Source organism: Belonocnema kinseyi, chromosome 8 (assembly GCF_010883055.1).
Source record: "Belonocnema kinseyi isolate 2016_QV_RU_SX_M_011 chromosome 8, B_treatae_v1, whole genome shotgun sequence".
In the NCBI taxonomy this organism is placed as follows: domain Eukaryota; kingdom Metazoa; phylum Arthropoda; class Insecta; order Hymenoptera; family Cynipidae; genus Belonocnema; species Belonocnema kinseyi.
The window spans coordinates 71,689,885-71,706,627 of record NC_046664.1 but is presented as its reverse complement, the minus strand read 5'-3'; the positions used below and the strand labels follow the sequence as shown (position 1 = coordinate 71,706,627).

The 16,743-nt window shown below is 23.8% G+C and overlaps 1 protein-coding gene across 1 annotated transcript in view; it reads right to left on the bottom strand.

The window, feature by feature from the left end:
* Positions 1-16,743, bottom strand: part of LOC117178537 (tyrosine-protein kinase CSK-like) — a 91,025-nt gene that overhangs the window by 25,142 nt on the left and 49,140 nt on the right. The window contains exons 4-7 of the mRNA XM_033369965.1: positions 15,775-16,428; positions 7,507-7,702; positions 7,263-7,349; positions 7,083-7,175 (exon numbers count right to left, since the gene is read on the bottom strand). Coding sequence (XP_033225856.1) covers positions 7,083-7,175; positions 7,263-7,349; positions 7,507-7,702; positions 15,775-16,428 — 1,030 coding nt within the window. The remainder of the gene's footprint in view (positions 1-7,082; positions 7,176-7,262; positions 7,350-7,506; positions 7,703-15,774; positions 16,429-16,743) is intronic.

Here is a 16,743-nt window from a genome sequence, read left to right as displayed (position 1 = left end):
TACAACGTTACCGGCTGATGCCGTTGGAATTGATTGTTGAAATATATTTTTTTTACATCTTTTATTATTAATCTTTGTACTTAAACGTAGTTTTCTTTCGGCCCTTGCATTTCTCAAAGTTTGAGACCGATATTTTATGTATAGAAAAAGTTGGAACGTTCAAAAAATGTCGAGGTTCAGAAAAAAGATAAAATAATTTTCAGTGAAGTTCCTACCAAAATGCAGTACCTAAACGTACTTTATTGTACTCTAATATATTTTCCAAAGTTTCAGCTCGATATTTTATTTATAAAAAAAGTTCTTAGGTTTAAAAAAACATTCAGTGAACTGAAAAAGTGAGGTCGGTAATATAGGTATTTAGCTGTGACACATGCCCTTAAAGCCATTTATATACTTTAAGGTTTATCAAACATAAACAATATAGATTGTTTATAACAATTTAGTTAAACAAGTCTGCTAATCGGCCGTTCCCTCGTAGAAAAAAAAGTTTTTTTCTTCAATAATTATTAGAGTGACATTTATTGCGGTGACTAACCAACGAAATTAAATAAAGAATAATTTATATGAATGTTGAAAACAATTTTTTTAACAAAATTATGATTTATTTTTTTTACATGCAAAAAGGACGGTTTTCCACTGAAATTATCCGACAATTAACTAACAGTGATTCCAAAATTGGATATGGCACATTAAATCATAATTTGCGTAATTGTTAATAACAATTTTAAAACAATGCGTGACAATCTGCGATTGGTCGTAGAAAAAAGTTATTTTTTCTTCAATCATTTTTATGATAATCTTATTAGTGTTATTGAATCAATGAAAAAATTGATACTTACGATAATAATGAGACTATAAAAAACTTAAAATAAATAAATTACGATTCAGAACTCGAATCATTTTTAGATTCGAATTGTTCTATTAGTTCATCGAGTTCTTGATCAAGTTCAACTTCAACTGTTTCCCATTCAGGCTTCAATGATGTAATGAAAAGATCTGAGAACTCATGGAGAGGAAAACCGTCCTTTTTGCATGTTTACCTAAATTGTTATAAACAATCTATATTGTTTATGTTGGATAAAGCTTGAAGTATATAAATGGCTTTAAAGACAATTGTGAATCACGTTTCTTCAGAAAAATCAATTCAGCTATGAGAAAAACTCGTTTATAAAGAATTTGTTTATAGAAATGTTTATAAAAACAATAGTTGTTAACTCATGCTAATTTTTTTGTTACAAATTATGACTCTTATGAAAAATATTAGCAACTAGCGTGAAATAAACGATTTTTCCTATGATAAAAAAACACTAATAAGAATTTGTTTATAAAAATTGTTTATAATAATTAAGTTAAATATTATTAAAATTAATTATGTTCTATGAATGCATGTGCAATAATTCCGCCTTACAAGTTTTATTTATTTTTGAATCGTTTCAAAACTTTTGAATATCTCTCAAACTTACTCAAACTTTTTTCCTAATTATGTAATAAGACAAAATTGCAAAATTTTGCTTGAAAGTCTTTCAAACCCTTTTTAAAAATTTAAAAATCTCCCATGAATTTCAAGAACTTTTTTCACATCCTGACAAAATTCAGTTTACCTAAAAAATGTGCAAAACTTCGAAATTAAAAAAAAAAATAATAACGCACCTTCGATTCAGATTAAAATTATGTATTAAAAAATTATTTTATCTAAAATTGCGAAACAACCCTATTCTTCTTCGTTCAAAATTAACTATTTAGTTAAAAATTTATTTATTTCGTTAGCAATTCATTTTTTTTTTGTATAAAATTTTTAATCTCCTTAGTTGCAAATTCATATTTTTGTTGAAAAATCGTATTCTTGTTGAAAATTCGACTTTTTTGCTTGAAAATTGAAAATTTCAGTCCACGTTATCATTTTCAATGCTCTAAATTAAAAAATCAATCAATGAACTTCAAAATTTTCAAAGTTATTTAATTTTAAGGAATTTTAAGCAAGAAACATCAAATATTAAAAAATTTTAACGGAACACTTCCTAAATTAGAAATTCAATTATTTTCTTTTTAAATAGTTTAAACATCCTTGGAAAGCTTCAAAATTTTATTTCAAAATCTTAACAAATTTAGAAGTTTTTTTTAAATTGGTTTTAAACTTAAAATTTTGTCAGAACTTCTAAATATCTGTCAAAATGAATTAAATTTTTTCTAACATTTTCAGAAAATCCTGAAAATTTCAGAAAATTTCTTTACAATTCGGAGATATAAATAACAATGAAATATTTATTATTTCTAAGCGAAATTTGAGTAATTTTAAGAGATATGCAGAAGTTTTGAAACGATTCAAAAATAACTTTTCATTTTGAAAAATCATTTTAAGAGAATATTTAAAAAGTTTTTCAAAGATTTAAACAAAATTTTCAAAAATTATTCTAGAATATTTTAAGAAAACTTTCTAAAATTTGCATGACAATTTTTAATCTATTTAAAAAATTTGAAATAAAAATTAAATTTTTGGTACAAAAATAGACAACTTTTTAGAAAATTAATTTTTTTTATCGAAAATTAATAATTTAATAATGTTAAAAAATAGTAAAATTAATCATTCTTCTTCGTTGAAGATTTAACTATTTGGTTCTTTTTTTTTGTATAAAATTTTTAATCTTTTTAGTTGAAAATTCATATTTTTGTTGAAATTTCATCTTCTTGGCTAGACAATTGAACAATTTGGTATAAAATTAAATTATTCGGTACAAAATTATACTACTTTGTAGAAAATTAGTAATTTTTTCTACTAAAAATTAAATTTCTACAATATTTCTTTGAGAATTCCTTTTCTATAAAAAAATTAAAAAATCTTTTTAGTTGAACATTCACATTTTTGTTGAAAATTTTACTTTTTGGCTTGAAAACTGAACAATTTGGTGCAAAATTAAATTATTTAATACAAAATTAAACTGTTTCGTAAAAAATGTTTTTTTTTTTTTTTATTGCGAATTTAATTTCCTGCGTAAATATTTAACTATTACTTCATTTTTGAAAAAATATCAACTAAAAATTAAGCAAATAAAATCTGGATTGAAATTATATCAATTATTCGCACTATTTAGTTGAAAATTCGTCTTTTCTGGTAAAAAATGAATGGAAATTTAGCTACCTGGTTAACAATATATGTATTTTGTTCAAAATTCATCTTTTCTGGTAGAAAATTAATCTTCTTTGTTAAAAATTTAAGTATTCGGTTAAAACTTTATTTACTTTGTTGGAAATTCACTGTTTTGTATAAAATTTTTAATATTATTAATAGAAAATGCATCTTTTTGTTAACCAAATTTGTCTGTTCGGATTGGAAACTAAAAAATTTGGTACAAAATTAGACTGTTTAGTAGAAAATTAATTTTTCATTGACAATAAGTTGTTTTTTTTTTTATGTGAAAATAAATTCTCCTCAATAAAAACGTAACTACTTTATTTTAAAAAATTTATATAAACTAAAAATTATTAAAATAAAATTTAGACTGACATAATATGAATTATTCGTCTTTTTTTGTAGAAAATAATTCTTCTTTGTTGAAAACTTAACAATTTGGTTCGAAATTTATGTATTTTCTTAAAAATGCATCTCTTCTAGTACAAAATTAATGTTCTTTCTAGTAAAGTTAACAGTTTGGGTAAAACTTAATTATTTTGCACAAAAAAAGACTACTTTGTAGAAAATTAATTTTTTAATTTAAAATTAATAATTTAATAATTATTTTTTAAAAAGTATAATTAATAATTTTTCTTTGTTGAAGATTTAACTATTATGTTGAAAATTTGTGAATTTGATGAAAATTCATCTTTTCTGGTAGAAAATTAATCGTCTTTGTTAAAAATTACCTATTTGGTTAAAAATTTATTTTTGTGTTTATAATTTTTTTATAATTTATTTTTTGGTTTATAATTTGTGTTAAAAATTCATCTTTTTATTGAAAATTGGTCTTTTTAGCTTAAAAATTTACCAATTTGGTAAAAAATTAAATTATTTGGTACAAAATTATACTACTTTGTAGAAAATTAGTATTTTTTTCTATTAAAAATTAAGTCTCCTGAATGAAAATGTAACTACATACTTCATTTTTGAAGAAATATAAACTAAAAATTAATAAAATAAAATTTAGACTAACAACATATGCTATATTCGCCCTATTTACTTAAAAATTCGTCGTTTTTAGTAAAATGTTAACTTTCTTTCTTGAAAAGTGAATTATTTGGTTAAAAAATCATGTATTTTGTTGGGAATTAATTTCTTTTCTTGTGCCAAATTAATCTTCTACCTATAAAATTTAACTGTTTGGTTAAAAATTAACGTATTTTGTTGCGAGTTAATTTTTTTCTTACCAAATAAATCTTCTTAATTTAAGATTAATTCTAACATCAAATGCTCTTTTCAAACTATTTAGTTGAAAATTTATGTAATTTGTTGAATTTTTTTAATTGAAAACTGAACAATTTATTATAAAATTTAAATATTTGATACCGAAATAGACTGCTTTGTAAAAAATTAAATTTGTATTGAAAATTAATAATTTGGTATAAAATTCAACTAGTTTGCAGAAAATTATTATTTTTTTAAATTAAACATTATTTCTCAAAAATAAAAATTAAACTACTTCATTTTTGAAATAAATATAAACTAAAAATTAATTAAACAAAATTCCGACTAGCATCATATTCATTATTCGTAGTAAATAGTTAAAAAGTCGCATTTTTTTGTGAAAAAAACTAATCTTCTATATTGAAAATTTAACTAGTTGGTAGAAAATTTATTAGTTTGTTAACAATTCATTTTTTGTCCAAATTTAATCTTGTTAGTTGAAAATTCAGGTTTCTGTTGGAAAAAGTTTTTTTTCTTTTTTTTGTTGGCTTAAAACCTGAAAAATTTGGTATATAATTAAATAATTTCGTACAAGATTAGATTGTTTCGTAGAAATTTATTTTCTCATTAAAAAATTGTTTACTTCTTTAAAATTAATTCTCAATGCAAATCCAACTACTTTAATTTGGAATAAAGTACAAACTAAAAATTAATCATATAAAATTTTTTCTAAAAAATGTTTGGATCAAACTATTTAGTTGGAAATTCGTCTTTGTGTAGAAAATTAATCTTCTTGATTAAAAATTCAACTACTTGGATAAAAATGTATAGATTCGATTGAAAATTCATTTTTACTGGTGTAAAATTTATCGTTTTTCTTGAAAATTTAAGTATTTGTTTTAAAAAATTATATATTTTGTTGGGAATTCACTTTTTTGTTTGGAATCAACCTTCCTGGTTTGGAAATTCTTCGGTTTTCTTGATAATTGATCTTTTTAGCTTGAAAATAAAAATAAAACTAATTTTGTTGAAAATTCATTTAATTGGTTTGAAAATTTATCTCTTTTTACAACTTTTCGATTAGAAAATATTATTTTTCGGTTGAAAATGACCTTTTGTTTCGAAAATTGAAATTTTTGGTTGAAAATTCACATTTTTGAGTAGAAAATTTGACTGTTTGGTATAAAATTTGAAGTTGTAGCTTGAAAATTAAAAACTTTGATAGAAAATTAACCTCTTTAGTTGAAAACTTATAAACTTTGTTGAAAAATTGTCTTTTTAGCTTGAAAATTCCACAACAAACTGTATTGAAAATTCAACTATTTTTCTGAACATTCATCTTTTTGGTTTGAAAATTTACATCTTTTTGTAAAAATGTTACCTTTTTTAATGAAAATGCAACCGTCTGATTAAAAATTGGAATTTTTTGTTTGAAAATTCATATTTTTGGGTCTAAAATTTAACCGTCTGGTAGAAAATTCGTATTCACGGATTACAAATTAAGCACTTTGATAGAAAATTTAACTATTTACTTGAAAAATGATGTATTTTGTTGCAAATTTGTCTTTTTAGCAGAAATTTAATTTTGTTGTCTAAAAATCCTTTCTTGTTGAAATATCTAGTCAATTTTGCGTTAAAAATTCATCTTTTCATGTTGCAAATTCAATTCCTTGTTTAAAACTTGAAACTAGTTCCTTAAAAATTCACTTTATTTGTTAAAAATTAATTTTTCAATTGCAAGTTTCATTATTTTGTCGACAATTCAACTCTTTTTTATAGAAAATTCATCTTTTCGTCTTGATAATTCCACAATTTGGTTTTATTGAAAATTAATTTTACTATTTAGTTAAAAATGTTGAGAAAAGAACAAAACATAAACTAAAAATTATTCAAATGAAATTTGAACAAACATTACATCCATTGTTCAAACTATTCAGTTAAAAATTTATGTCCTATGTTAAAAACTCGTCTTCTATTTGGTAGAAAATTCTACTATTTGGTTAGAAATTTATATATTTTGTTGAAAAATCATCTTTTCAGGTAGAATATTTAACTATTTTGTTACAAATTTAAATATTATTTCAAAATTCTATTTTTCTGGCAAAAAACAACATTTTTTTGGTTAAAAGTGCAACAGTACCGTTAAGAAATTAATCAGTTTTAGATGAGGATTTAAGTACTATGTTTAAATTCGTCATTTTTAGTTATATTCGACTATTTTTGTTTAAAAATATATTTTATTAGTTTAAAAAATATCAACTATTAGATTTTGAGTGAAAAATTAGTATTTTCAGATTGAAAATACAACTGTTTTGTAGAAAACTCAACTATTTGGCTTGAAAATTTAGCAATTCGGTAAAAAACTCAGTTCCTTGGCATTAAAAATTAATTTTTTAAATAGAAAATTTTCTATATTTATGTTCTATTTTTATATTTTATATTTATCTATTTTCTATTATATATCAATTATAATTGATCTTTTCCAGGGTAAAAATTCAACAGTTTAGTTAAAAATTTATATAGTTTTTTGAGAATTTATCTTTTTTTGGTAGAAAATTAATGTTGTTCACAATTATTTATCAATAAAAAGTAAAGAAATAGTCAAATTATCGGATAATTTTAAGAAAATAGTATCATCATTCTCATTTTTTTTCTCAAATAAATAGCTAAATAATGCCATCGCTAAAAAAAATAAAAAAATAAAATTGTTTATAATAAAACACCTAATTCCAAACTCAAAAAATACCTTTTTCATGATCTCATAGATGTCTGGCGGACATCCGTCAGGTGCTTCCATTATGTTGCCCTCTTCCACGCTCTTCACAACGTCCGCCAATTGCTGAAATTATTTTCGGCATTATTGGCACCGGGTCAAAAACGAACTTTTCAAATAGGAACAAAGGATTTTTTTTTTGAAGATACTCACCAATCTGGAATATGGAACGCGACCAAAGGAGTAAATTTCCCAAAGGAGAATTCCAAAGCTCCACATGTCAGACTTATTAGAGAATTTCTGCAAATTATTAAAAATTATTTATTTAAATTAAAAAAAAATGATTTGTTCAGGCTGAAATTTGACTCTAATTTTTTATGGAATTAAGCCATTTAATTTTTTTTCGAATTAGAAGAGACTTTTTGTCATAGAAATAAATTTAAAAAGTCCTAATTACGTTGTGCTTTAAAGCTTCGGGTGCGGTCCATTTTATCGGAAGCTTTCCGCCATCAAGGCTGAAATTTTCATCTCGTGCCAAGCCAAAGTCTGAGACTTTTGCAGTTCCATCCTCGGCTACGAGGACGTTTCTTGCAGCCAAGTCTCGGTGCACGACGTGTCTAGATTCCAAGTATGCCATTCCAGCGCAAGTATCACTAAGAATAGAAAAATCAAAAATTCACCTAAAATATTTGAATTTTAAAGCCAAAAAAACGAATTTTTTAGAAGACAGTCTAAGTTTCAACCCGAGAGTTTTATTTTCGAAAAAAAAGTTAATTTTCAGCCAAGAAAGATTAATTTGCAACAAATAAAAATAAATTTGAAAAAAATAGTTGAATTTTCGACGAAAAAAAAAGTTTTCAACCAATAAAAATGCCTTTTGCCATAAACAGTTAAATTTGCAGCCAAAAAAAAATCGTTAAATTTTCAACCAATAAAAATCACTGATCTACAATAAAATTTAAATTTTCCACCTAAAAAAATGACTTGAACGAAACAGTCGAATTTTTAATAAAATAATTAAACTTTCAACAAACTAGTTAACTTTTGTTAAATAACTAAATTTTCAGATTATAAAAATGCATTTTCAACCAAGAAGATTAATTTTCGATTCAAATAGACTATTTTTTAACATAATACTTAAGTTTTCAAGTAAAAAATTCGAATTTTTTAGAAAAAAGTTGACTTTTGAACTAGAAAGAATTTTCAACAAGTTAAGTTTCGAGCCAAAAAATATGAATTTGCAACGAATTAATTAGATTTTCAAATAAAAAGATAAGTTTTCAACCAAAAATGAAATCGTTAAATTTTCAAACAATAAAAATGACTTTTCTACCGCAAAAGTGGAATTTTCGACCAAAAAATATGATTTTGACAAAATAATTCAATTTTTAGCAAAAGAATTAAACTTTCAAAAACTTCTTTATTTTCTACAAAATAGCTGAATTTTCAACTTAATTAAAAATGAATTTTCCACCAAGGAGATTAATTTTCTACTAAATGAACGAATATTGAATGAATTTTCAACGAATTAGTTAAATTTTCTACAAGAAATTTAATTTTAGATCCAAAAAACATGAATTTTCAACCAATAAATATGACTTTTCTACCACAAAAGTTGAATTTTCGAACAAAAAATATGATTTTTAACAAAATAGTTCAATTTTTAAAAACTGAATTAAACTATCAAAAACCTAGTTAATTTTCTACAAAATATCTAAAATTTCAACTTGAATAAAAATGGATTTTCCACCAAGAAGATAAATTTCCTTCTAAATGAACAAATTCTAAATAAATTTTCAACAAATTAGTTAAATTTTCAACTAAAAAGATCAATTTCAAACCAAAAATGAAATCGTTAAATTTTTAAACAATAAAAATGAATTTTCTAACACAAAAGTGGAATTTTCGACCAAAAAAGATGATTTTAACAAAATAGTTCAATTTTTAACAATTGAATTAAACTTACAACAAACTAGATTTTTTCTACAAAATAGCCGAATATTCAAATTAAAAAAAAAATATCACCATGAAGATTAATTTTCTACTAAATTGGCGAATTTTGAATAAACTTTTAACTTTTAACGTATTTTCAACCAATAAAAATGAATTTTCTACCACAAAAGTTGAATTTTCGACCAAAAAAGATGATTTTAACAAAATAGATCAATTTTGAACAATTAAATTAAATTTTCAAAAAACTAAGTAATTTTCTACAAAATAGTTGAATTTTCAACTTAAATAAAAAAGAATTTTCCACCAAGAAGATTAATTTTCTACTAAATAAACGAATTTTGAATTCATGTTTAACGAATTAGTTATATTTTCAACAAGAAAGTTAATTTTCGAAGTAAAAAATATTAATTTACAACGTATTAGTTACATTTTAAATAAAAAGATAAATTTGCAACCAAAAATGAAGTCATTAAATTTTCAACCAATAAAAATGACTTTTCTACCACGAAAATTGAATTTTCGACAAAAAAAGATTATTTTCACAAATTAGATCAATTTTTAACAATTAAATTAAATTTCCAAAAAAGTAATTAATTTTTTACAAAATAGCTGAATTTTCAACTTTAATAAAAATGAATTTTCCACCAAGACGATAAATTTCCTAATAAATGAACGAATTTTAAATGAATTAAAAAAAAATTAGTTATATTTTCAACTAAAAAGATAAATTTTCAACCAAAAAAGGAATCGTTAAATTTTCAACCAATAAAAACCACTTTTCTACCACTAAAGTTGAATTGCTAAGCAAAAAACATTACTTTAAACAAAATAGTTCAATTTTCAACAAAAGCATTAAGCATCCAAACAGCTAGTTAATTTCTTACAAAATGGGTAAATTTTCAAAGAACAAAAATGCATTTTCAACCAAGATGATTAATTTCTGATCCAAATAGACGATTTTTGAAAAAAATTCTTAAATTTTCAAGTTAAAAAGTCGAACTTTTTAGAAAAAGGATCACTTTTAAAACCGCAAGAATAAATTTTCAATAAGAAAGTTTAAAGCAATTTTCGATAAAAAAGAGATGGATTTGCAAAGAAAACAAATTTTAATTAAATTTTCAACTAAAACAATAAATTTTCAATCAAAAATGAAATCATTAAATTTCCAACCAATAAAAATGACTTTTCTACCATAAAAGTTGCATTTTACACCAAATAACATGACTTTAACAAAAAAGTTCAATTTTTAATATAAATTTGCAACGAATTAGTTAAATTGTTAACTAAAAAGATCAGTTTTCAACCAAAAGTGAAATCGTTAAATTTTTAAACAATAAAAATTACTTTTCTACCACAAAATTTAAATTTTCGTCCAAAAAAGATGACTTTAACAAAATAGTTCAATTTTCAACCAAACAATTAAACATCCAATCAACTAGTTAATTTTTTACCGAATAGGTGAATTTTAAACTTTAAAAAATTCATTTTCAACCAAGAGTTTATAAGATAAAAAGTCGAATTTTTGAGAACACAGTTCTCTTTTACACCAGAAACAGTTTATATAAGACAGTTACTTTCCAATAAAGAAAGATGAATTTTCAACGAATTAGTTAAATTTCAACCAAAAATGAAATTTTTATATTTTCAAAGAATAAAAATAAACTTTCGCTAAACTATATATTTTTTGACCAAAAAGCTCAATCTTCAACGAAATTCATGAATTTACTGCAACAAAACAAACAAAAAACGAATTTGCAACAGAATAGTTAAATTTTCAAATATTTTAATTTTCAGCCAGAAAGTTTTATTTTTTACCAAAGCAATTTAGGTTTCAACTAAACACAGGAATTTTCAACAAAAGAAGTTAGTCTTCAACCAAATAGTTTAATTTTTTACAAAATTGTTTAGTTTTCACACCCAAATCGTTTTGGGTTGAAATTCTGTTTCTTTTTTTAATAAAAGATTTTTTTGGTTAAAAATCAATTATATTATTGGAAATTCTTTTTTTTTTTTTTTGACAAATTCGACTATTTTATATTTAAAACTGACATTTGTGTAAGTCGAAATATTAACTAGTTACATTTTTCGTTCACTATCATCTTTTTTTGGTTAAAAGTTCAACTATTTTGATAAACTTTTTTTTTTGCTTGAAAATTCATCATTTTTGTTGAGAATTCATCTTTTTCGGTTGAAAATTATAAACCATTTGGTTGAAAACTCAACAATTTGGTTACATTTTTTTCTTTTTTGACAGGAAAATCTTTTTTGGTAAAAAAATCAATTAAATTTTGGGAAATGCGATACTTTTAAATGAATTAAACTGTTTTTTATTTCAATTTGAAATCTTTTTACGTTAAAATATCGACTATTACATTCATTGTTGATAATTCATATTTTTAATTGAAAAATAAAATATTTAATTGATAATATTCATTGTTTGTTAAAAATTCATATTTTCATATAAGATTCTTTTTTTTTTGGGTTAGAATATTTAACAATTTGGTTGAATTATTTTTGTTCTTGACTGAAAAAATCTTTTTTTGTTGAAAAATAAATGATTTTTTCGTAAATTCGTCTGCCTTGGACAATTTAAAATATTTTTTATTTAAAAATAAATTATTTTTAAGTTGAAACGTCAACTATTACATCCTTTGTTGGGTTTTTATATCTTTTTTATTAGGAATGCAATTGTTTAATTAAGAATAATTCTTTTTTTCCTGAGGATTCAGCTATTTTGTAATTTGGTGCAAAATTAGACTGTTTTGTAGAAAATTCGTTTATTTATTTATTTAAAATTATTGCCCCTCGGTGAAAATTTATCTACGAATTTTCAACAAAAAAAAACTAAATTTTCAATCAAAGAAATTAATTTTGAACTAAAATTATGAATCTTCAACCAAAAAAATCAATTTTTAACTAAATAGTTAACCTCATCTTCTACAAAACAGTTGAATTTTTAACCGAAAAGATATAAGATATAAAAAAATTCAACTATTTTGTTCAAAGTTCAACAGATTGGTTGTAAATAAACTTTATTATTGTTAATTGATATCCCAAGCTTAAAAATTCAACTGTTTTAGGGAAAATTCGTATTTTTGGTTTAAATATTCAACTATTTGGTACAAAATTAGACTGTTTTGTAGAAATGTTTCTCGTTCAAAATTAATTCTCCTCAATTCATCTCCTTTTTTGGTTAAAAATTGAACTTGTTTAATTAAAAAATTCAACTCTTTAGTTAAAAAATGTTAGACACGAAAAAAATATTAATTAAAAATTAATTTAAAAAATTTTCAACCCGCATGAAGCGGGTTTTTTTTTTTTTTTTAATTATATTATCTTTAGTCATTTTAAGCTGGACACATTAAAAATTAAAAAATATTTTTTTTACCTTAACAGTTATTAAATTAGAAGTTAAATTATTTTTATTTTAAATAGTTTAAGAATCCTTGAACAGATTAAAAATTGTATGTCAAAACCTTGAGAAATCTAGAAGAACTTTTAAATATATGAATTGAACTTTTTCTACAACTTTTAGAAAATCCTGCAAATTAAAAACAAAATCCTTAAAATTTGAATTTGTAAATAACAATAGAACACTTATTGTTTGTAGAAAAAACGAGAGTAATTTTAAGAGATATTTAGGAGTTTTAAAAATATTCTAATTAAGTTTAGAACCTCAAATGATTTCAAATAATTTAAACGTAGTGTGTGTACCGAAAAAATTCGGCTATACGTATCGAAATTTTAATGCAAATACCCACAGCCGAATTTTAAAAAAAATTTAGATTTTTGCAAGGTTCAATCAAAAAATTTAGAATCAGTTTAAGAATCTGAAACGGCTTCAAAAGAATAAAAACATTTTCCTAAGATTCCTAGGAAAATTTTTAATGGCTTTTCATTTTAAAAAATTATTGTAACAGAAAATTTAAAAAGATTTTAAGAAATTTCCAAAATTATCAACAAAAAAAAACCTGGAAGATTTTTATGATTTTTTTTAATTTGCAGGATTTTCTAAACATTGTAGGAAAAATTTGAATAATTTGAAAATATATTTAAAAGATTTGAAAAAAAAATGTTCACACACTTCGTTTAAATTACTTGAAATCAAGCAAAATATTAAATATTTTTTTTTCTAAATTACAAAATTACAACTTAAGTGGGTTAAGAATTGAATAATTTTAGACTTAAAAAATATTTTAAATTTAATTAAAGCCTTTAATTGTGAATACATATTATTATGAAGTTATTTTTAAGTTCAACTATGTCATCAAATAAAACGGTTTTTTATCTAAAAATTTTAACTTCAAACCCTTTTAATTTTCAGTTGTTTAAATTTCAAGACTGCACTTTAATCGTTTAAAAAAATATTAAAATCGAACTTGGGCAGATTTTTCTTCGGAAAATTCTTCTGATTAAAATGTAATTGTGTGTCATTGTTTGGAGCAGTACATTTTGTTGAAACATTATGTAATTATTTAAACAATTATTTATTGTCTATTTTCAAAATGTCTAAAAATTGAGCCAAAGATATCAACTTTCTTTTTAAATTAGTACCCCATGCTACGTTTTGTTGAATAATTACATCATTTTGATGCATTTCTTTTCATGTTCAATAAATTTCTATTTTTTAAAATAATCTTTATTTGCTCAAGCAGTTTCTTTTTATGACTAAAAAAATAAAATAAAATAGAACAAATTCAATGAATGTAGTCTATAGAAAGGATACAATTACCACTTTTTAATTGTTTGAATAAATATAATTTGTTTAAATAATTACTTTACCAAAAATACTTTTAAAATCGTAATCATTTGTTTGTCCGCTATTTTATTTCATTTTTTTCATTTATCGAAAAATAACTGCTTGAGCAAACGAAAATTGTTTAAAAAAATACTATTTTGTTAAACATTAAAAGAAATGTATCAAGATTATCTAAGTATTCAAAAAAATATCGTTGGATACCAATTTGAAAAAAAGTGGACGTCTCTGGCTCAATTTTAAGAAATTTTGAAAATAAACAATAATTAATTGTTTAAATAATTACTTAATGTGTTTACAAAAATTTACTACTCCGAAAAATGACAAAATATTGCATTTCAATCAGAAAATACGATTGTTTTTTACATTTTTTGGGAATTAATACTTGTTTAAATAATGTACATTTTTTTAAACAATTAAATTTTTTTAAGTCATGGTAAATATTCAAATGGTCCATTAGTAATTATTTGTATGAAAAATAAGACGAAAATTGATTTAAAAAACAACAAAAATACGTAAAAATATAGTTTTTTTATTTGTAGGTCATATTTGGGTTGCTGCGGGGACGGTGGGTGTTGGTTTGAAAATGAAAGTTATTAGTATGGTTTTATTTCGAAAATTCAAAATTTCCCCATATTAATCAAATGGGATTTTGAAGTGCCCGGCGGCACGTGTTTATATTTGAACATCGAAAAAAATTTATCGATTTTCTTTCTTGGGAAATGGAAACTGGGGTGGGGGGAGGGGAGGCGTCTTGCCCTCTAGAGTGAAAAAAAATTTGCCATGCATTTTTGGACCACCCTAGTGTACCTAGTGTGCCATATTTAAACAACCGAAAATTAAAAGCGTTTCAAGTTAAAATTTTTAGATAAAACCCCGTTTTATTTGATGAACTTTAAATATAAATGAATTAATTATTTAATTTTTTTCAATTCAAGTTTTTAGATCTTCCTTTATATTATTTTTTATATTAAATTTAATTAATAAATTTATTAATATATTATTTTTTATCTATGTAAACGTGCGATTAAAATCTTATAAACTATTTTGAACTAAAAAATAACTACATAAAAATATATATTCATAATTAAAGGCTTTAATTGAATTAAATATTTTAAGTCTAAAATTATTCAGTTCTTAACCCATTTAAGTTGTAATTTTGTAATTTAGAAAAAGAATAAGTATTTAATATTTAGCTTGATTTCAAGTAATTTAAACGAAGTGTGTGAACATTTTTTTCAGAACTTCTAAATATATTTTCAAATTATTCAAATTTTTCCTACAATGTTTTGATAATCCTGCAAATTAAAAAAATCATTAAAATCTTCCAGGTTTTTTTTGTTGATAATTTTGGAGATTTCTTAAAATCTTTTTAAATTTTCTGTTACAATAATTTTTTTAATGAAAAGCCATTTAAAATTTTCCTAGGAATCTTAGGAAAATGTTTTTATTCTTTTGAAGCCTTTTCATATTCTTAAAATGATTCTAAATTTTTTGTTTGAAATCTGCAAAATTCTACATTTTGTTTTAAATTCGGCTGTGGGTATTTGCATTAAAATTTCTATACGAATAGTCGAATTTTTTCGGTACACACACTACGTTTAAATTATTTGAAATCATTTGAGGTTCTAAACTTAATTAGAATATTTTTAAAACTCCTAAATATCTCTTAAAATTACTCTCGTTTTTTCTACAAACAATAAGTGTTCTATTGTTATTTATAAATTCAAATTTTAAGGATTTTTTTTTAATTTGCAGGATTTTCTCAAAGTTGTAGAAAAAATTCAATTCATATATTTAAAAGTTCTTCTAGATTTCTCAAGGTTCTGACATACAATTTTTAATCTGTTCAAGGATTCTTAAACTATTTAAAATGAAAATAATTTAACTTCTAATTTAATAACTGCTAAAGTAAAAAAATATTTTTTTTAAATTTCAATTAAAATTCATCCTTAAAGACACCCTGACTTATGAGTTATCCTTAGAATATTAAAAATGAAAAGAAAAGTGGCTTACTAAGCGAAATTGATTTGATGCCTCTGGGTGATGTGCAACCTTCCCCGTGACCTGAGATAATCCACCAGGGATCCGTTGCTCATATACTCTGTGACCAGGTACATATGTTGATTGTTGAAAACGAGACCAAGAAGCTTGACCAAATTGTCGTGAATCAAGGAGGTCATCAAACTCGCTTCAGCCAGAAATCTTTGTGCTGCTTCGCTGTTGTCCTTCAGCTTCTTCACAGCGACTTTTTCGCCCTGATAATAACCGAGAAGAACGTCGCCAAATTCCCCTTTCCCAATACACTCACGCAATTCCAACTCGTCGGTCTGAATGACCCAGCCAGCTTGCACAAAGGCCTGTGGATCCACGCAAAAGTCCTGCTTGCCCTGTTTTGGCAGCGATTTCGTCAATTGCGTGCACAAACCGTCGGCGTCTTGCTCGTAGTGCTCGACGAGGAGCGCCAGGTTCTCGAAGAACTCCTCGTCGTCTATTGTTAACTGATTGTTTTTATATTTAACTCGATAATGTTGCACGCGCCCCTGATAGCAAACGCAGAGCGTATAGTCGCCCGGAAAATTCGTCGACTCCCGAACCAGGAAGAGACCGTCTTCCCGGGGTCGCAACAATGTTTCTGCTGTTTCTCTTGATATCTTCCCGTGAAACCATCTGAAGACAGAAATTAGCATAAAGAAGATTAAAATCTTGCTACAGTTAGAGAACTTCAATGCCCAAGCATTTATGTTAAAAGCAAATGAAGGGTCCGCGGTCGAAACCTGTTAACTGACATTTTATTCGATTTTTTTTGTATTGTCTGGAGCATTTTTTATATGCAGTTAATGTCCCGTAAGCAAAATGGCAAAATTTCTTTTAATTTTTATAAAATGGATTTTCGAAAATTGCGTTTTGGTATCTAGAGCCTAAACGTTAGCCTAAAGTCTAAACTTGTTAACTGCTTATTGCGCCTTATGGGAAATCCGTGCT